This window comes from Plectropomus leopardus, chromosome 3 (assembly GCF_008729295.1).
Source record: "Plectropomus leopardus isolate mb chromosome 3, YSFRI_Pleo_2.0, whole genome shotgun sequence".
NCBI classification, from domain to species: domain Eukaryota; kingdom Metazoa; phylum Chordata; class Actinopteri; order Perciformes; family Serranidae; genus Plectropomus; species Plectropomus leopardus.
The window spans coordinates 33842162-33865450 of record NC_056465.1 but is presented as its reverse complement, the minus strand read 5'-3'; the positions used below and the strand labels follow the sequence as shown (position 1 = coordinate 33865450).

The 23289-nt window shown below is 38.5% G+C and overlaps 1 protein-coding gene across 1 annotated transcript in view; it reads right to left on the bottom strand.

Moving 5' to 3' along the window:
• The window catches only part of oca2 (oculocutaneous albinism II), a 64940-nt gene extending 53572 nt beyond the window's left edge, over positions 1-11368 (bottom strand). Inside the window, 8 exon segments of the mRNA XM_042484135.1 lie at positions 1069-1151; positions 1236-1267; positions 1270-1392; positions 1888-1960; positions 2664-2721; positions 3622-3819; positions 4570-4665; positions 11127-11368. Coding sequence (XP_042340069.1) covers positions 1069-1151; positions 1236-1267; positions 1270-1392; positions 1888-1960; positions 2664-2721; positions 3622-3819; positions 4570-4665; positions 11127-11368 — 905 coding nt within the window.
• Between the last annotated feature and the right edge of the window lie 11921 nt (positions 11369-23289).

The window sequence follows — 23289 nt, the reverse complement described above, 5'->3', positions numbered from 1 at the left end:
GAAAATTAAGTGAGATCAGCAAATAAATAATAATAATAATAATAATAATAAAATAAAATAAAATGAAATAATGGAAAAAAAGGTCTGTAGTCTGTAAAAAAATCTGTATTCTTTCCAAGTTCTCATCTCACCCGTCCAGCTGCACACCGGTTGGACGTAGACGATTGATTTTGGCGTCATACTCTTACGCTAAAAGCACTGACAGAGTCGACGCTTTTGACAAGTTCAGCGTGAGAACAGGCTGGGGATTTAAAGGAATTTCACCTGCAATCTAGAGCTGCAATCTGAAACTTCTGCAGGAGAATCACAGTGGCCAACATTAAAAATGTAAATAGTCCTATGTAGACCCAGTGTTTGGTTCGTCTGTTTCAGGCCCTCAGGAGGTGTGCCAGGCTTTGAGGCAAAAATTTTGCAGTGGCCAAACACGGTTCTGCAGTTTCTGCGGATGCCATTTTGCCCCAAAAAGACTTTTTTTCCACAGACGTTGGGAAAGAGACGTCAAAATGAAATGATTCGCTTCGCTATCAAGAATTTCTCCTTTAAGCCTGATAGTATTTGTAAAAGTCAAGAAGAGTCACAAGATTAAATTAATTTGTCCCCATTCAAGTTAGTGGGGCGAAAAACCAGAAGCCACCGGCGGAAGTTCGCCACTCGGCTGCATTCGCTCGTGCTCGGCCGTGCTCTGGAATGAACAGGGTCCCGCCTGCTGAATTAGGTCTGTATGTGCATAGAAACGGCTTCAACTAAAGTAACAAAAAACAGGGATTCTCAGTTTCAGGTGATTATACGCAAAAGAAAACATTGTGGTGCATATAGCATTCAATTTCTATCACTGTATCCCCCTAAATCCTACACAGTGGACCTATAAAATAAAAAAGTTAACAGAAAAATGAAAAAAAAACTAAATCTGAGGTAAAAAAAAAAAGTAGTCTCTCCCTCCTCAGGCAAATAATCCATCAAAAAAAAAAATCCTTCTTTTTCTTAACCCCTAATAATTTTCACACAGTCCCTAATTGGACCAGTGACAGAGGCCAGTATGCATGTCCAAACCAGCATGTTTCTGTGTACCTGCTGAGCATCTCAAATGTTCTGGTCAACAGTATCTGGTCACTTCTTTCACTGTGCAGAGGAATGGTCCAGTTATGCATCACCTGTTCACAAACAGCAAAAGATAATGAGTTTCGCTGATCAACTCTGATGATACAGCAAAAAAAATGTTCCCCGGACGTCCTCACCTGCTGAGTCCTCCTCCTCCGTTGTCCGCCGGCTCGGTCTGCTCCACCTGGATCAGGATGTACTCCTGGTTGGTGAGGTCGATCATCCCTCCTGTGAACGGCCCGCCCACCTGGAGCTTCAGCAGAGCGTTGTCTCGAAAATCTGTCAGGTTCATCGCTGTGAAATGGCGATTGTCAAGAGAAAATGTTGAATGTGTGTTTGTGTATTAAAAAGGAGAAAAAATCTCACACACAAATGGTTTTCTTCTTTCTTTTTTTAAATTATTTGAATCGTAGAATAAAGACCAGCACAGGAGACTTTTTGGAGATGGCATTTCCGAGCTGATTAAACACTCCAGAAGAATAATCTCATAACTGCGCAGTGTTCCTGTTCACAGCAGCAGGGAGCATCTTTTCACCTGTCAGGACTGCCACTCCCCTCCTGCAGCATCCGCTCTGATTAAGACCCTTGTGGATAAAAAAAAACACATTTTTAAAAATCTGTTTTTAATCGTCTCCTTTATATTAAAAGTCAAACACAGCTGCATCACGTTCCGGCCCTCTTCCTGTTGATTAAAGGCCCTTCTTGCTGCCTTCTTTTTTGTTTCTAATTTGAGATCAGGACATTTAAAATCACAATGTGCTTCGACAACAATGTGGAAGAAAAGGATACAGAAAGTGTCTGTGGAAGAGACGGCCAGCATCCTCCAGGGGTTGTCCCGGTCTGGATACATGCTGAAGAACAGCTGAAACCAGAAAACATTCAGCATACAGCTCTGTTAACTCCCTCCACACTGTGCCGATCAGACATCAACATGCTGAAAAACACAAAAATTTGACTCTGTGTTTCCTCCCAATAATATGAACAACAATCACAAGAACAGTTCAACATTATGGGAAATTCTGCTTTTTTCTTAACTCTTTAAAAGGCATTGTAACCGCACGGCTGACATTTTTTATGATTAAATTGCTTTACTAAAAGCTTGGAAAAACCTAATTTCATTTTATAAAGATGTTTTTTATACGATGCATTTTACTATTTTGACTGTATTGTAATTCTATTAAATACTTTTTAAATTATAATATTTTGAATATTTTATTTAAACTGATTTTGTTACTAGATTCATTATTATTTGTATTTATTTATTTATTTTTTTATTTTATAAGGGTACTTTTATTTTCAGATTTTTATTTTTCAACTGACATTTTTTTTTTTTTTTTTTTTACATATTTTAAGTTTGTTTTTTTTTTTTTTAAACTTTTTCTTTTAGTTTTACTTTTTACTAGCTTTATTTCATTTGATCTCCATTCTTTTGTTTGTTTGTTTGTTTATTTGCATTAAGTTACTTTTAATTTTAGATTTAAAATTTAAATTAAACTAAAGTCAGTTGTTACATTTGTTTTACAGTGTGATGATTTTGTCTTATTGCACCGATGATGTTCACTTACGCTGCAGAGAACAACGATGGTAAACATTGTGGCAATTTTGGAGACTCTGAAGCAGCATCTGAAAACACAAAAAGGTAGACGTGAAACACAACGAAACAGAACGGCCTTCAGTATAACAGCTTGATGTATAGCGGTGATTTTAACCACAGACTGTATATAAAGCCAAAACAAATGATGCCAAATTGAAACCTATTACTGCAGAAATCGCAGCCCCCTCCATGTTTAGGGGATAAAAACATGGCCCAAACTGAAAACGTCAAAGTACAAAACAAATACATTTTTTCCCAAAGACGTTTTATGTCATTTAAAGTAGTTCTTATCACTGTGGTGTTTGCCCAAGTGTCAATTCTTCTGATGAGTTTGGTTTTACAGTTATTTGATGCTATAAAAAGGGTTTAAAGCCATGATAAACAGCTGAGTGTGTTCAGTGTGTTCAGTGGGCGTGGTCAGTGGCGCTGCTCCTGATTGGTTGGACAGAAGTATGGGTGGGAACTTGGTGACGCCGAGGTCACGACTGCGCAGACTCTGGTCCCAAATAATGTCACCAGCATTTGTCATTTCGGTGCAGTAAGTCATTTGGTGCTGAATTTCTGCACAGTGAGAGAAACTGGAGACGCATTTTTCATCCTTATGTGCTGGATTGTTTTTCAAGCTAGAGGTCAGAAAAAGCTGAGGTGTCCTGAAATGATTACCAGCGTAGGAAATTATAACAATAATAATAATAATAATAATAATAATAATAATAATAATAATAATGATAATGAATAGGTTTTTTTCTAAATTAAATTTTTTGGCTTTTTTGGGGATTTTCTTGTTTAATACTTTAATCAGGTCTCTTAAAGATATTCACAGAGACATCAAATTAAAGGGTTAAAAGGGGGGAAAATGTCGGGAACCACCAGTATATAAAATATTCCAGTCAGTCACAGTTTCCTGCTGGTAACATTAAAGGTCTCACTTCACACTGCTGGTGAGTCTGAAGCTGAGGTTGAGGTTGTCCAGCGGGTCGTTCTTCTCCGAGGAGCTGGAGCGGGACAGCGACAAACTGGTGACCTCACTGCCCAGCCGATACCTCTTCTCCAGGTCGAGGGAGCTGCTGTCCCAGGGCTCCTCCCCTCCAACAAAGCCGGGGTCGTGTAAGGTCATGTAGGTTATACTGGGAGAGAATAATCACTGTCAGTCCTCTGGGCATCGACCACAGACAGAAACACTATATCGGCATTAAGGACAGCAGCTGTGGTGTAAAGCTCTTAAATTGAAAAATGTTTCTCATACTGAGCAACAAAAACACACAACACTGTAAAAGACGAGCGTCCTTTAATCACAATTTCATTTCATGTGTTGTGCCTCGCTGTCAGCTGAATCAGTGTAATAAGGTCGTAAAATGATTTTATAAAATAAGCCATTTCATTAAATGGCACTGCTATTGTGCCGTTCTGACAAACATGAAAATATTAGAAGGGGTAAAAAAAAAAAAAAAATCTAATTTTTTCTGGAAAATGTAATATTCCTGTAAAAACTGCAAAACGGATTTAGTATCAGAATCTGTTATTTTATTATTCCCCAGGGGGGAATCGTGATGCGTTACAGTCACTCTCATGAAAAGCGCAAAGTATTACAGGACACAGAAAAAAGAAGTATGAAAATAAAATGAAATAAAAATTTGTGCATGATGCTTCAGTTTTCACACCAGTATGTAAAATACATAAAATATGTAAAATATGCAAAGTGTCTTAAAAATATTAAAAAAATATATGTGCCTTATACTACATTACAATGTGCAAAACTACTGTTTCAAGGTTTAGAACTATAAAAAAAATAAAATGCACAATGCTACAACCAAAGATCAGACTCCAATCTACACAATAACATATTTACAAATCTAAAATGTCGAGGAATTACTCACCTGTCATCCTGGGAGAATCTGAGCAGAGGCGACCTCTCTGAGAGGTTGGCTGAATTTGTTTTTCCTCTGAGAAAATTCACCACGCTGAAATTGTGCCTGAAAGAAAAAAATGCAGTGAGTTAAAGAAACAGTGTGTAAGAGTTTGGGAGATTTAGTGGCCTCTAGTGGTGAAACTTCTCCCGGTTAGAGTTCACTTGGTGTTCGTTGTTCAGGAGGTTTTAACCGTGAGCCAAATTACCCGCAGAGGTTTCATCCTCTCTAAAACAAACGGACCAGGTGAATTAAACTGGTAAAAACACTGAATAAAGCAGTTTCATGTATAAATCAGTGTTTCCCCAATGCTGTTTGGCATGTTGGAGATGTACAGTTAGCCTTGCACCTGCTAATGTGTGCTTAATTTATTTCTCTAATAATTTCGGATCCAGGTATTGAGGAGGTTTTTAACAGGAGCTGAATTATCCACAAAGGTTTCTTCCTGTCCAAAACAAACTGACCCAGTGATTTAAACCTGTAAAAACACTGAATAAAGCAGTTCACATTAAAAATCTGTGTTTTTCTGATGCTGTTTGGCATGTCGGAGACACACAGCCTAGCACCTGCTCATGTGTGCTCAAATTTCCTCTGATCATTTCAGAAACAGGTGTTCACGAGGTTTTGTACCAGGAGCTGACTTATCTGCAGAGTTCTGTCTCTTCAAATCCATTATGGACAATTAAATGGGCCACTCATGTATCTGTAACAATTTACTTTATAGATTTTTTGGATGCTTGTAACTCTCTTATGACTTTTATCTATTTATTTATAATTTTTTGTTTCATTATTTTCATTATTCTGTATTTTATTATTACTGAATTATACTGTTTTTGAGTTTTAGAGGAAACATAATTTCATTTCTCTTAATGTATGGAAGTGCATAATATAAATGACAAAGGAAATCTGAATCTGAAATCTGAAAAGAAAAAACACTGAAATCTGAATCAAAACGGCTCATTCAGAGGTAATAAAAGCACAACAGTTCTTATCTTCAGGTGATTTTACACTAAAGAAAACACACTCGTTATATTAGATTCGACGTCTGCCAATATATCCCCCTAAATCCTCCACACTGCCTTTAAGAAACCAAAAAAAAAGCTGAATCTAAATCTGTTTTTATGAACTTTGACCCCAATAGAGAAGCCCTGAGCTGTCACCACACAGCTGTCAGTCACCGGTTAAAGCAGTTTGCCGCAGCCTTTATAACCCGCGGGTGGCAGGAAGGTGGGTGAGCAGCTGGTGACTCCGACACCTGAGGAGATCATTAACGTGTCTTTTGTCACCCTGCTGCTGCACTGTATCCCCGAGGCTCCTGCATGCCGCCTCACACGGGAGGGAGCATCCCAGCTGGGTCTAAACTAACAATCACATCCCTTCACACGCTCTATATCTGTCGCTCAAAGCTAAACACGTTCACACTTATACTTAACCCCCTGAAATCTGCACTGTAACAAATTGCTGTAAAATAAGGCAAAATTCTTACAGTAATGTACATTTTTTCAAAAAACAATTCTGTAAAGCACTGTAAATCACTATAATAGATTACACCGCACTACTGTATTACAATAACAATTAATATTACAACTATTGCATTATTATGTACAGTGTACTGTATTACACCGATATTATAAATTTGACCATAATGTACTGCTGAAGGAATTTACGGCAGTGATGCTGTAAAATAACAGTAGGATGCTGGCTACTTTAGCTGCCAGTAGTTTACCATCATTTAAAGGAAAATACAGTGCCGGCAAATTCACGTGATTTCTTTAATGAACATGAGAAGAAGGCACTGAGTAACTAAAGAAATTAAAGGAAATTTGCAAAATAAAGTCAGTAAACAGGTACATGAAAATGACCTGGAAATGAGCAAAAACACAAAATAAACACAAAAAAGAAAGAAAAAACAGCTTAAAAATTATAATTATCATTCTATAAAATAAATTAAAATATTTCATTATGACAATTATAAATATATAGTTCTATGGACATTTATCTCATCCTTTAAAAACAATAACTTTCTAAATCTACCAATTTCTTGCAATTTGCAGGATATTTCTAGTCAAGTTGCTCATTGCTTTTTTCCCCATGTTTTCAAAAGAAAGCAAACAAATGTGCTCAAAGTTCAAAGGTTAAAATACTTATGAAAGGTGCCTGAATGCAGCAAAAAAATGATAAAAAGCTGAACCAATGGTCGTCCTCTGTCACATATATTTAAAAAAAAAAACACCAATCCACTATTTCATCAAGCCCAGTGTCATCTCAGCGATTACTCTGGCAACAGTAGAGACGTCACGGGAATCGTTATGTAATGGAATACCAACCCGCTGAGCCAAAACTGTTAGATGGAAATCTTTTTGAAATTTAAAGGTCCCCCTCGGCTAATCTTATAATCTTGAAGGGTTTTTACCCTCTGCCTGTCTAAGGGGTGGGCGCGTAAACGCAGTCTGTGCACTTCCTTTACACAGCAGCAAGTACTAGTAATTTTTTAGAAAGTATTGTGGGTTAATTAGTGAAGAAATGGCGCTGAAATGTGACGTTTTTATTAACTTTCTGTTGCTTAGGGAAGATAATTCAGTGAGTCCAAATGCTTTACTTGCGTTGTTATCTTACAAGTGTGGCAGGCGTTACCAAACAGGCTCCAGACAGCAGACAGCTGGCTGCTCTGAATCAATGAATACGTTTTGGGTGTTGGATGAAGGAGTAGATTAAATTAGGGAAGTCTGTCGCATTAATCCTCTACGATTCTCTTATACAACTATAAAGAGATTTACTGCACGTCTACAAATGTTTTCTCCCCTCTTCTTCCCCCGACACCAATCTGATCATGTCCCCTAGATGTGACTTGGCACAGGCGGCGCACAGTCGCACTTTACAGTCTTTACAGGATACTGATCCCAGACAGAACGCAAAGTGAAGCTGAAATTAGGCGGAGAAATACAGCTCTCTTTTTTTAGGACATCTGCAAGGACTAATCAATGTGATTTGACCAATGCAAAATAAGTCAAATTTTACAGGACTTATTCTTCATGTTATGTTCTTTTTTTCAGTGTGTATACAGTATTTACTATTTCATCTTCTGCAAAAATAGTGCATGCTCATAATATGATGGTGATTTCTATTTTTGGTTGTTCTGCTTTGATTTAGGTGAAATCTGAGGCTGTTTCTTTAAATGCTGTACATCAATTAGCCATGTGAGTAAACCCGCATTAACTGATGTTTTTGGCCACTTGGGGTCAGCAGAAACAAGCTGTACAATAGCACCGACATATTATCATCTTTCATGCTTTGATATTTATCTTGTATATTTGTTATTGTTTATTTTTGTTGTTGTCATACAGGCAATGAACACAGAATAATTGTATGGAACAGTACTGTTTGTAAGATGTGCTCTCGTTTAATATTTATATAATTTATTGCTCTTGCATGCCTGTTTGCACTATTGTATCCTGTAAATTGAACATTTGTGCATTTTTAATGAATTGTATTTGTATGTACCTTTGCTGTATCGGAGCGAAGCCAAAGACAAATTTCCACTGAGGAGGACAATAAAATCCATCTATCTATCTATCTACAGATTAAAGGCCATCAACTAGGCTATGCAATAGTCAATACATTAAAAGATAGCCGTACAGCTGTCTACGTGCCCTCTCAAAAACAAAATCAAAATGCGCTGGGAATGAATACATCACTAATCACTTTTTTCATTAGGTAACACTGTAATATAATAGGTGACTACTGTTAATACACAAACTAAGAGCTACAGCTTCATAACACATTTTCTTTTGATGCACTGGGAATTATGGCTAAGATCTCCCTAAAAAGAGGCATCTAATATTACTATCAATGCATCTTGCGAAGGACTCTGTATCTATAATGCTTGACATAATTACATGAAATGTCTAATGTTCCAAAATTATGCATCAAAATAATTTCAAACAAAAAGACGGAAAAATGTGTCAAACAAATAAGCCTTTTAAAAGAAACCTTCAAGTCTAATAAATCTGGCCAAAGCCCGTCTATCACACAGCGATCCCTTTGTGCCTGTGTTCAAACATATTTTTAAAAGTGCCAGACAGACATCCTGACAGCTACCGCCACCGCAGCATTCTTTCTATTGAGGTATGAGCTAATTGGCCTGAAAAATATTGCCAACATGTCAGGCGCAATCATGCTCAAAATTTTTAACAGCAGTGCTTCCTCTGAGCTTTTATTTCTGTAGAAAGGAAAATACAGGCAGCAGCTTTACAGGTATGCACCGTGAGAGAAAAGTTTATATCCACTGTCCAGATTTATTTATCGTCTTCCTATTCAACCATCATCTGTCTACTGTATAACTGTATTTAGTCATTTTTTTCAGAATTTTTTTTATTGTCCATTTGTGTCTTTTTCAGTTGTCGCTCTTTGAGCTCTGTTGTGTTTCATGTCTTAATTATTGAAGCTCTGCAACCTCAAATTCAACCCTTTAAAACCTGTGCAACTTGCTATGAGTTCTTTCAAAAGCATGGAAAGATGGCAATGAGAAACTTAACAAGACACGGCCCAAAAATTTGCAAGAAATAAGTGAAAAGCTATGAGAAAAATTACCTGAAAATAAGTTAAAAATGAAACAATAAAAAACAATAACCTGACAAAAAGAGAAAATTGAAAAAGAAACCATGTATCCTTCCTTTTCTGTAAGATATTTTTTTAAATAATCATAATAATTATAAAATGAGTTTGTTTATGTTTTTGTTTTTTTAAATCAACCAATTTTTTAAATCAACTATTTTTTTGGGGGGGTTCTCTCTAAATCTTGTGATTTGTGGTACATTTTTTGCAAAGTTGCTCATTGCCTTTTTCCTTGCATTTTCGAAAGAATCAAACCATTTTGATCAGGTTTCAAAGGGTTAAATAGCTTGTAAAGTCGTCTGAACGCAGCACAAGAAAACTGATGTCAGTCAGTGTTTCAGAGGGTTAATCTATTCATGGGTTTGGGAAGTTAAAGCATCATATTTTATCTGCAGGAACTCAAAAATTACAGCAGCTGATTATCACTCCAGACATAAAAGAGCATTCATTCACCATCACTGCAAAAAAATACATCAAACAGAAAATCTGTCCCACCACAGGGCCCGCCCACCTATCACACACACACACTGTTCATCACATGCAAACTTTGACTTAGTTCATGAAGCAAAAAATTCCCCAGTTTAATCCCGATAACGTCACAGCCACGGGCTTAAGATTAGCACCCCCCTGAGTGACTGAGATACACACTTACAGCCACACACACACACACACACACACACACACTCTCGGGTGTCTCTCTGTATCTAAAACGTCATACTTCACAGGAAAATTCCAGTGTTTTCCACATATGTCCATACTTCCCCTGGAAGCTTTAACCGACAGGGTGTGTGATCATGTGCTTCTGCACGTGTGGTTCAGATTGTTGAAATGTTGTTTTGTCTTTGCTCCTGGAAACCCGGTGAGAACGAGAGCTAATCTCTTTGTAAACTGGAACACAAGAAGAACTTGTAGTAGGTGAACTCTTGACCAATTTTTCACAGAGGGCCTTAAAATAATCAATATTTTTCAACTTGGACCCCATTTTATGACATTTTTGGGTCTAAGTGACTAATGGGAGCAACGATTTTTGAAATTGGTCCAGAAATTGAGAGGGACTGAAGCAGCTGAGAAATGGGCAGCAATGTAACCACTTGGGGCATTTTTGCACTGTCAATTTACGTCCACTAAAAGGGTTTGTTTTTGCTACTGACAGGCTGAGATTGATATTCTAAATGACTTACAACCTTATCCTTAGGATCTGTACAGAAAGCGACCTTTTTTAAAAAATTCTGTCGTACTTGAAATAACACCAAACTCCATTAAACCCTTTGGCATCTGAGTAAATTGGCTTGTTTACTTTCAAAGACATGGGAGGGCGAGGAGCAACTTAACAACAACTGGCCCAAAACTGAGCAAGAAAGTTACAAGAAAATTACTGAAAAAATAAATAATGGGAGCAACGATTTTTGAAATTGGTCCAGAAATTGAGAGGGACTGAAGCAGCTGAGAAATGGGCAGCAATGTAACCACTTGGGGCATTTTTGCACTGTCAATTTACGTCCACTAAAAGGAATAAATAAATATATAATGGATGTAAACTGACAATGCACAAATGTGCCAAGCAGTTACACTGAAGCTTGTGACCGCCAGCTGTCCGGTCCTGCTCAGTACTGGACCAATCTCAGAAACCCACGGCCACTTATAGACACAAAATCAGGAGAAAATAGGGTCCAGGTTAAAAAAAACACCAGAGTTACCCTTTAAACACAAACTTCAGACCTAAATTAACTAGATTTCTTTCTTTGGCTTTCAAGGCTGGCACTTAACTCGTCTTTTGACTGAACCACTGACATCAAACTCAACCAATGAGAGCAGCTTTCCCTCCAATAATGCTTCTAAATATACAATAAAACTCCAATTAATGAGAGCCTTGTCAATAAATAGGAGAGCAGACACACTTTCAGCAGACATACCCATCTTCTTGTCTCACAGGGACGAAGCCCTCGGTGTGGATGACGCACTGTCCTGAGGGCAGAACTGCAGACTGCTGCAGCTTCTGGGTTTCTCTCCTCTCCGAGATGCCCTGCAGCAGACGCAGCTCCCCAAAGTTCCCCGCGACGGCCTCTGGTGACCGCAGGCTGCTCCTGCCCGGATGGCCCTGGGCTGACGTCTGCGACATCTCCATCTCCAGGTTGTTTTTGTTTTCCAAATACATGGTGAGACTGCTGGAGGGTAGGAGGATGCAGAGTCTTGATTCAGTATCAAAATAGGTCAAATTACACATTAAAACCTGCAATAACAGATTTTGACCACTTTGGTGCAGCAGAAACAAACACAAGTTAATATGGCTAACATGTTAGTAAACAGTAGCTTAATTACACATCAAGCTCATTTATAGTCATGTTTCTGACCACCTGGCCAACCTAAGTCTAATATTAACTTTCTTTTAGCTCTGTTTTTGGTCTGCACCATCTCCCGAGAGAAAAACATGACACTTTCATGTGCCTGTCATGTGATCACAGTCTTTCAATATACGTGGAATATGTGCAAATTTGGGTGCATTACTATTTGTGGAAAAACACCGACACTAACAGTTTGCGAGATGGGTCTGCTGGACGTGCACTCTATCGCATTTTCTCCACAGAAAGAGCACCCTAAAGGGCACTGCATCATGTTTTTCCCCCACTGGAAGTGCACATAGAGGGGAACTTTTATATGTATTTTATATGTAAAACTCAGATGTGGTCATGCTAAAATCACCCAGAGGAGAGCCGGCATGCATTATAACAGCTGAATGATTCACAACACCCATAATGCACAGCATTACATCAAGTCAATGGATGAGGTCAGTCACAGCAAACATGGTCCTGGCCAACACAAAGACTGTATGAATTTCGATGGGATTATTGCTCACATGAAAAGGAGCACGAACTCACGTGTGACATTTTTGCCCTGTGCGATAATACCTCTTTGAGGAGTAAGACTACAGACCTCTTTGAATAGTAAGACTGCAGTCCTGTATGGAGGCGGTACAGTGTCGAAGCACTAATCCTCTGAACAATTTGCAGTAATATTTCCAGGACATAACAAAAAACATCACTACGAGCAACCCCTTTCACATTACACATGATGTGATCCAGCAATGCTATAAAAAATGATTATAGCAGCTTTAACGTTTAAAGATGCACCATTGCTTATACAGTATAATCCATTTATTCATATTCTTGGTTACAGACACATAAAATAAGTCTTTTAGTTATTCAATGATGCACAGTTCATTCTCAAATTGTATCATTTTTTGCCATTCAAAATAAATGCTGGCTGGTGTTTTGTTACGCCTCACATAATATCCTTATCCAATGCTTGTGATGTGCCTCGTCAGAGAGAAGAATGATCCTTTTTATATGATTTCCTGCCTGTGGGCTGTGTGTGGCAAACAAAGACAAACTGCTTTCTTAATTTTTCATCCCTATTCACTGCAATTATTGATGTAAGATGAGTATCTTTTAACAAGACAGACAAAAAACGCACTCGGAGGTGGTAATGACCACAACTAAACTACACAATACTGTAACAGAAGGATTATATGTGATTACAGGTGTTTGCCACAATTTAAATGTTTATATTTATATATTAAATTTTAATATCAGGTAATGTCTGAAAATATACAACATCATGTAAAAGTATGGTGTTCCATTAATCCAGCACACAGCCATTTTCATATCAGAGGAATGAAGGGATTTTGACAAAGCTTTTGCGGTACTATACAGTGCCGCAGTATTAACACTTAATGCTTAAACCCCCAAAAAACAAAGCCTACTAGTGTAACACAGTAAAGTAAATGCACCACACAAAGCAACTGCTGTAAATGTGAGCTACTAACTCCAAATTAAATTCTTTTATTTTGGCAACTGAAAGAAAGAGGAAGAAATAAAAAATTTACCTTTTAAAGATGAAGTTGCTTCAAATGATGATGAAGATAGGGATATGATGAAGATGAGGACAATGATGATGATGATGATGAAGTTTAGGATGTTAAACGACGACCATCCAACAGCAAAATCACAAGTAATTCACGCTGAGAATCCTGTAAAAAATGTTGACAATGTGTTACTGGTGCAGGGATGTTTCTCTGCGTTTTGCTGTAATATTCGAGCACAGTGGTTGAAGACGAGAGGCTGAGGTGTTTCTTCTCCTCTCCTGTGCTCCCCAGCAAAGGAGCGGAGCAGTCTGGGTCTGGAGGAGCTGAAGAGAGGAGGGAGTGGCACAGTTTGCTCTCCACTAACAGCAGAAAACTTTCCCATTCAATCACTTTCTCCTTACAACCAAACTCTCCACGCTGCTCGGCCGCCTCCCACCACCTCCAGACGCTGCACACAAAATCCAACAGTGGAAAAAAAAAAGTTTTATTACAGTTTCTTGAGCTAAATAAATAAATAAAGTGTAAATTCAAATTTGACATCGCTAAATAAAAATGTCATATATGTGTTAGTATTGGGCAGTGATATTAAAAGTACAGTGATTTACAGTGGGAATTGTTTTTGTACTTAGTTATACAAAAAGTGCGAGAGTCCATAAAACAGGATCAAAATACAGTAGAGCATGTTTGACAAGAAAAGTGTCAGCGGAGGATCCTCCGTACCCTCCAATGTCCCAAAATCCTAGAAATGTCCTTTAATCCTAGAAATATCTTAAAATCCTGGAAACATCCTAAAATACTAGAAACATCCTAAAATCATAGAAATGTCCTAAGATTATAGAAACACCCTAAAATCCTTCTGACATTGTAAAAACTTAGAAACATCATTAGATCCTAGAAATGCCCTAAAATCCTAGAAACATCCTCAAATCCTAGAAATGTCTGAAGATCCTAGAGACATCCTGAAATCCTGAAATGTCCTAAAATGTGCTAAAATCCTAGAATCGGTATAACACCCCTGACCTCCTGTCATTTTGCAAAAGTGCCCCCCAAGCAAAGCAAGTTTAGGACTTGAGACATTAGTGCAAAGACTTGATACTTACTTGTGACTTGCAAAACATTGTCTTTATCCCGCCTGTGCTATGATAACCAGCATTTTTTAGAATTTGAGACTGATTTTTTGGGAGTGAGAGCAGTCAACTATAAACCACTGAGCTAAACTCACAATAACAGCGTGAGTCAACTCCTCAGATTAAAGGTGTAGAAAGGTCAGACAGGTCAGAGACAGAGGGGCTTCAAGAAAAACTTAAACCCTCCAGGCTGCATTTTCAGAATAGATGCCCTATTTTTTCATTGCTTTTTTTGTATAACTGTATTACTGCCTCTCTGAATGGTTATTATCTTACATTATATCTTTTATTATAGGCACATAATGCTTCTCCCAGCCATTTTTAAAATTAAATTCCACAAGTTGTGCAAGTAGTCTATATATATATATATATATATATATATATATATATATATATATATATATAAATATATATATATATATATATAGTCTGAATAGTTTAAAGATGTATCTAATTTAAAATGAAAATATTAGGAGCCTTTATGGGGGCGTTTGTGTGTGTTTATCTGTGGCAGGGGCGCAGGGCAGCCAGTCAGTCAGACTCTGAGAAAAAGGTCATAAGGTCAGAGGTTAAGCTTTAAAAAAATGTGTGAAAATTGCCTGATTAAATACACTGTTCCAAAAAAGCTGTCTCTGTGGGGTACTCATGAAATGTTTGAGAAATTGCATAAAAATTTGTAAAAGTTGGCAATAAAAATTACCTTTTTTTATTTTTGTTAAGTTAATTTCACATAATTGTTTTGTAACTTTCTACTAATTTCTTGCCATTTCTTTGGTCCTTTTCTAAGTTGCTAATTGCCTGCTTTTCATGTTTTTGAAAGAAATCAAGCCAATGTCAGGTTTCAAGGGGTTCAGGGATTCGAAATATAATATATATTTATGCAGTCTATGAGGACACCTCCCCCTAAAATTTTCAACTCGTTTATTTTTCCCCCTGATAAAAATATGAATGCAGCAGAGGACTTTTATTTTTGACATTTACAGCATAAACGGATGCAGAAAAGGCAAAAAATTCTTGCTGCATAAAAAAAATTCACAAGAACGCAGGAAATTAGGTGTTAGTAAACATGCACTGACAGAGGACTCCCAAATCCCCCGTCTCATATGCTCATATGCTGATTCATTTAAATTTTGAATTTTGGTCTCATATTGTGATTGCTGTAGCATCACAACTGAGTGCAATTACTTTGCATTGCATACACAGACAACTCAAATTCACTGGGAATTAAAAGACAGGACTGAAATGTGGGAATCTGGGGGCGCATTAACAAACTCAAGGGGTGTATCTGTAATTTAATCTTTTAATACATTTGCATCTGACCTAACACAACTGAGCAGATTAGGATTTCAGCACCCTGCCAACCATGAGTAAAAGCCAATGAACCACACTAACAGGACCTGAGTAATTAGAAAGTCCACACCCTAAAAACCTCCTCCCTGACCAGTGAACTGAACACAATCAGTGACTAAAATATATTTCCATTAACTCCTCTTCCCAAAATGATCTTTGTGGCCGAGTGATTACAGTCTGCAGGATTTCATCATCCGCCCTCTCCATTCTCAGAAATCGGGGAAGACAATGTTTCCCATTGAGTGCACAGAGTCACCTGCTCTGGACTCATCGCTGCCTATGACACCAGAGAGATGAAAGCTACACAGAGAAGATGTCCAGGGGGGAGACGGCACACTGGTCTTGTGTGCTCACGATGCAAGATACAGTAGCGAGAACAGAGCAATCACATGTGGAGTGAGGAGAGAGGCGAGTGAGCCAGCGGCTCTGCATGACGATAACTAGTATCACTACAAACTCCAGTGAGTCCTGAATGAATGAGTTACTCTGCTGACGGTCTTTAATCTCACACATGCACAGTGTGAGTCATGTGACACAAGACGACACAGGACAGAAATCAGCATCATCCTAAAGTGCATTTATAATCCTCAGAGGAAAGAAGTCAACAGGCAGGTTTCACTAAACCCAGAATTGCCCAAATTGAAACTGCAAATATAAAATACGCCTAAAGGAAACACGTCTATTTCAAAACAAATCCCATCATTTTTACTATTACCTATTAACATCAGGCAAAGGGACTACAGATGAAAACTAGCTTTTGGGCGAACACATGTTCATTTCGATTCATTAATTTACACTGTCCCACAAATCGAACAAAAATTTAATTAAAACAATTAAATGCAGACAATCCATCCATCCATCCATCCATCCATCCATTTTCTTCCACTTATCCGGGGTCGGGTCGCGGGGGCAGCAGCCTAAGCAGGGAAGCCCAGACTTCCCTCTCCCCGGCCACTTCGTCCAGCTCTTCCCGGGGGACCCCGAGGCGTCCCCAGGCCAGCTGTGAGACATAGTCTCTCCAGCGTGTCCTGGGTACTCCCCGGGGCCTCCTTCCTTGCAGACAATATTTTGCCAAAAAAGCGACCAACTTTTGGTGACTTTTTGCTGCTGAAACTGCCAACAATGTTCCATCAAAAGACGCCCGCTTTTGTTGTCACATTCACGACTGGAAACGTAGCCAGTGTCTCCCTAAATAACTGCTTTCGGTGGCACAATGTCGTCTGGAAATGCCACCAATGTCCCGCCAAAAAACTCCTGCTTTTGGAGGCCAGTTGTCATTACAAACACTGCAGATGTCCTGCTAAAAGATGCCAACTTCTGGTGGCACAATCACCATGTTCATTGTTCACCATGTTCATTCATCATTTGCTGATTAGAATTAAACACCAAGTACAGCTGAGGCTGATGGGAATGAAGCTTTGAAGGTCATAAATCAAAATAGTGCTCAATTTAAACTGGATTTCTAGATAAAAAGACAGACTCACCTTCATTTAACTCATCCTGAGGGAAGCATGAATGTCTGTGCAAAAATCTATGGCAATCCATTCAATGGTTGTTGAGGAAGTTCACTCAAAACCACAAATGTCAACCTCATAACAGAGGAAGAGACAGAGGACTGCCAAAGTCTTTAAGATACATCATCTGGGAACCATGAACATCTGCACAAAACTTTAAGGGCAATTTATCCGAAACTTATTAAGAGATTACAGCCTGTGTCAAAGTGGTGGACCGACCAACTGGCATTGCAACAAATATACAACACGCAACTACGCAAGTCATGACAAATTGCCACTTTGCAGAGGACTTCCATGTCTTAACATTACGCTCTCGATATCCTTCTGCATCTGCTCTTTAAATTTTGGGATGCCAATACCGTGACGTCAACACAAACACATGCTGGACAGACGTTGCACATGGTTATGTTTAGCACATTGCAACCAACACCGAGACATCAACAAACGCACGTGCTGGCACCGATGGCAAGAATTAGGCAAAAGAGGAACATGCGAAGGTGTTGAAAAAAAAAAACACATTTACAGAAAGTGAGCACTAGACTCCTGCATGAAAGTCTGGGGTTTGTTCAATCCATCATCCAGCCCTCCCACCTACACTAAAAGGGCCTTCATGCTCCTTTTTTTGCGTCGTTACCGGCTGCATTTCAACTTGACACCGCCTCTCTGTGTATCACGCTGTTGCTAACTGTTCGGTCTGGCTGCCTTCTCAGCTGACGCCATCTAGCTGTGTATCATGGAGACGCAAAAGTTTGCTTTAGGCGTCGGATCTTACGTCGAAACCCCTGCAAAAGCGGCAGTATTTGACGTCTTAGGAATGAGAACAGTCTGAAATATAACCATGTGCATGAATTTCTAAAGAAGCGTTCTTCTTTAAAAGGCATAAATCAACTGGGCAAACTTCCTCTGCTGGTAAAGACCATGTGATATGATGGAGAGCTTGAGATCAGCTACTAAACGGACCTTTTTGAGAACGCTGCCTCAAATGCTGTTTCAAAGGTCGACAAAGAAGCTCAGCTATTAAAATTGACTTCATCAGATGCTGTCTCCATTCAGAGCTTCAAGGCCTCATTCAACTCCCACTCAGAGACTATAGAAGGGCAGGATTATGAGCCGCCAACTCAGTGACCTCTCCGGCTCAGAGGAGTGCTAACCAACCATTTAGAGAGCAACAAAAGGCGAGGCCTCGGCCACCAGCGCCACTTCATCAGGGCTGTGGCACAAATGGCTCACATCCAAGAGTGGCACGGTGCACACATTCAGCCCAAACTACAGCGTGAAGATGGCCATTCTTTAACCAAAAGCCTCACTGCCCCGAGGGCTCAAACGAGAGCTGATGATGAAGATCAAGTCTAATTAAGGAACTTGCAGAGCTCTTATGGGGTTATACTGCTGCCCGGTAAAACCCTCCAGGTCAATTTAAATTAAAAATAATCTACCTAGTCTTCCAGTAGCAGCTCTAGCTCTGCACGAAACCCTTGTATGTGAGAACAATTCCTGTCTCCTGGGTCTGACTTAAGTTTCTGCATCAAGGTTCGTGTTCGAGGGAGGAAACTAGGGCGCTAAAATCATCATTAACTGGTTTAGGCCTGTCAAAAGAAGGGCATTTTTGGTGGGATTATTTTGACAGCTTTTGGGGAGACATGATGGAATTCCACTAAATATTTCCAAGCCACCACCTGAACAGTTAAACTGCTTATCCTTTGGACAATGCACCCACGAACACGGGTCAGTAGTTAAAGCCTCACAGTAGCGATGGAGGTGCTGTATGAATTTTTCATAGTTAGCCCCGAGGCCTGAGGTCTCACAGCCAAGAGCCTCTGATCCTTTAGGGGTGCAATAAGCTGCCTCTGCATTTAAGTCAGCAGCTTTTTGGGTACGCAGTGACACAGGTCAAGCCACTTTTAGACTTCAGACTGGATTCAGTTCATGAAACATTTAGGATGAGGTTAATATGAGGTGAGTTATAAACACTGAGGCTGAGAGATGCTGGCTTTATAGGCGTTATGAAATGATGTATGAGATGTGATCCCTGTTTGGGCTCAGCAGACGCAGAGTCACTGTAAACCAGATGCCAGTACAGAAGAAGATCCTTTTTGCTATTTTCTAATGTATCTAGTCTAAAATATCAGAATTTGATTATTTCATTCAAAATGAGTTTGCATCTCCTGAAATACATTGCCTGTTTAGGGTATAAATTTAACACTTGTGACCTTTGTTGAAAAGTTCATGTGCTAACTTTTGAAACAGTTTTCTAAACAATTAGTTACTGTCTTTCATGATTTGCTTTTTTTTTAAGAAGTGGAGAAAAAAAAAAATCATTTATATACAGTACAGTACTTAAACACTGTTTTTATACTATCATCTTCACTGTGGTGAAACTACATTATCAATATTAGATCATGGATGGTTGTGTTTAGTGGAGTGGAGAATTTACCACCGTTCTTTGTCACTCTCATACTCTGCCTTTCCAGGAATTTTTACATGTTAAATATGCCTCACTGGTCCTCATGACTGAACACAATAACACAGACTTTGATCATGTCTGTGAAACTGCACTCATGACTGATAAAACTAAAACTGAGCTTCACTTTAGTAATATTAAAAATATTTGGGAGGGGATAGTAGATCTACATGCTGTTCACAAAACATTTCACTACTTATCTCTTAAAAATAAAAATCGTTGTTGCATATGGAGCCAGATCGAGGCCAAAAGGTTTGTTGATTTAAAATAAATAAATAAATAAAATTAACAAATAAAATTTGAATGTGAAAGTTCAAGTTGTGATCTTGAATTAAAAAAAGAAAATTTTCAAATTTAAAAAAAGTACAGGAAAAGGTTAATTTCAATTCTGATTAAATTTTTACAGTATTTCAATAAGTTATCTATTTTTAAATTAATAATTTTATTTTTTATCAGCTGCACATTTTGTATTTTCAGACTCAGATCTCATTTTTCTTACACATTCAAATCTCTTTTTTTGTTTTAGATTTTTTTTTCATTTTACAATCTTTTCACTTTTACATCACATTTTTTTAGTTTGAGAGTTTTGGCCCTGACCTGGCTCCATAGTTGCAGCCAGTCAGAAGTTACAACACTAATTTACAGTGCACATAAAACTGAGCTGGATGAAAAAAAGACAAGGAAAAGATTTTTCAAAGCCGCAGACACAGGACCATCATGCTCTTTTGTCTACCTCCCACAGGCAGTCACATGCTGCTGCAGAGAGCTGCCTTCTCCCTCTCTGTCTGTCTGTCTGCCTTTTCGGTTAAATCATCCTGAGCCGAGCAGCATCCCTCACCTCCGCGTGATCCAAATGCAGCGGACTGAGACGTCTCTATTCACATGTAAACAGCTTAACATGATGTTAAAACTAACGCTGTCAGTAACAGAGGCTTAATAAGCTTCACTGCATAATTCAGTTATTTCTAACAGGCCTTTCCCTACAATAAAGGACAAGTAGGAGGTGCATATTAAAGATTATTGGGAGTTTTAGGCATATGTTGTTTGTATATTACATTCTTTGAAAACAAGAATATCTCAGGTACATGTTAAAATATGGTATGACTCCTCTACATTTTATAATGTATTAATTGTACTACACAGACATATTTTGAAACTTCCATGCTGCATATTAACGACAACATTTTAGAATAATAATGGCACCTTAAAGTGGAATTCCACCAGTGTTATGCATCAAATTCTGTTAGCAGGAGTTTGTTCATAGAAAGCATTACCGAAATGACTAGAAAGAGACAAAAAACAAAAAAAAAAAATAAAAGACATAAAATCATCTAAGTTGTAAAGTATTTTTTAAGTCAAAAGGCTCAAGTCCAAGTGAAGTCATGAGTCATCGGTGTTAAAGTCGAGTTGCAAGTCTTTTTTGATCGAGTCTAAAGTCGTCAAATTTGTGATTTGAGTTCAGACTTCTATAATGAGGTCTTAAGTTTTGAATGACAGTGCACAGACTCATTAATAATGGACAGAAATCTGTCAAAATTACTTAAGAAAATAATAATATATAACAGTGGTAACATGCCATTTGGATTAGGATTCAATGAACACACAATAACATTTTTTTTCCACTGTGGTTACCGATGACTATTTTATGTAACAGACTATATAGCACATAGATGAAGGAGACCGTTCATTCCTCTCCCTCCCTCCCTGACTGTATCGAGAAGCACCTGACTCCTTCCAGCATAATGCACTTTGTGATTATTACTGGAAAAAAAAAAGCTCTAAGTCTACAAAGAATGCTAATGATTTTTAAGCCAAATCAAGCCTTCATAAAACAGACAGGGTTTTTTTGTCCTCATGCTTTTGGACTACACATGAATATAAGAGCTGGAGAAGTAGAAAACACACGCACGCTCGAGGGATTTTAACTTACTACAGAGACACTATGAGGAATGCGTAGTGACGCCTCTGCATGAGTGAGCGGGGGTCTTAAGATCCCCTACATCACCGTTTTTCCCAGCACGTGAAGGAGGCGCTGCCCCTCATGATGCTGGAGCTCTGCTGACAACAGCACACTAAAGAAGTAATTATGGGAGATTTCTTTAATCCCATAGACCAACAGGGTTAACAGCGGCATCCTGCTACAACCTTTGTGCCATATAATAGAAGGCATTCTCAAAGAAATCAAAAAGAAAATCAGATTGAATTTTGGGTAAAGCTCTGCCTGGTAAAAAAAAAAAAAAAAAACCCAAATGATCCTCTGACCTAGTTCAACACAATGGATTCATGAGGAAAGCACGTTAACACGTCAAACAATGACCACAATCCAGACGACGTTAGGATTTATGAATCACCAAAGAATAAATAAATAAATAAGGAATAAAGACATAGATGTCATTTTGAAATGATTAGAAACACTGCTTGTATCAATTTGTGTTGGACTTGTTTCTCTAAAAACCTTTCAGATCCGGCTGTCTGCTCAGCTCGCCTACAGAATATTACATTTTGGAAACAAACACACATTCTTGTACTTCTATCTCTGTGGGGACCATCACTACAATAATGCATTTCTGAGCCCCTAACGGTCAACCGTCCCTAAACGTCAGATCTAAATCCCTAACTGCAAACCTAAAACTAATGCTGTAAGCAACACAGCAACAGCTTGACCAGCTGCATAATCACCACTGAAGTGTTGCTCAAGCCTTGCGTCGTCAAAGGGTTGTGTGTGTCAGCAACTGGCCACAAAGCACCTTAATTGAAATCATCTAAACTTTGTCACTGGTTAAAAAAAAAGTGTCTGGGCCACATTTTAACATCCCATTTTAACGTCTCACTGCATCACATGCGCATGCAAGACACAGAAAGTTACACTGATATTGTATTTTTTAGATGGGCGTTCTTTTAAAATGGCTTAAATACGTTTTGATATCAACCCCTCTATATGGCATATGGTATATCATACAGCTGTACTTTAATTATCAACAACTTTTCCTCTAAGTGATCCCTAGGAGAGGAAAATAGGGACACATACGCGGCTGTACAGAAGCAATGTTGACAGATAGTCGTCATTCTTTAAATATAATTCAATTCGTTATTTGCCCCAGAGTGCCGTTTGTGTTGCAACAAGTGCAAAAACATAATAAAAGCACACAAAACAAACAATTGGACACACAAACGTACAACTGTTCACAATAATCTGTACACAGGGCGACTTGCACCTGTTGTATGCACTCAGTCTACTTCTCTTTTTTGTTGAGACTTAAAGTATCAATTTGCACCGTGTTGCCTTGTTCCTAACAGTTTGCATCGTGTATCTTTTCAACCTTACTGTCACCTCTATGAAATAATATTGCAAAGTGCCCAAAAAGTGAGAAACATTGTGGCATCCAGTGAGGAGGAACCAACAATACCATGTTTTTTGTTGTTTTTTTTTTTTTAGCTTGTCCAACTTAGCAACAGTAACTAAGGAGGCAGGATTTAGGATTGGTCAGCTGTAATCAGAACCTTGAACTAAATCTTAAACCTAAATCAGGCATCTGAAGAGAAGAGAACCGGTGAAAATGTCCTCACACTGTTGGTTAAATGTTTGGGTCCTCATTATGTAGCAAGTACAAGTACATGTCTCTCTCTCTCTCTCTCTCTCTCTCTCTCACACACACACACACACACACACACACACACACACAAAATAATTCTGAGTAAAAGTGTCACTCCAGTACAAAAATGTTCAATAATGTCAGCAAACCATCACACAGAAGGCGCCAA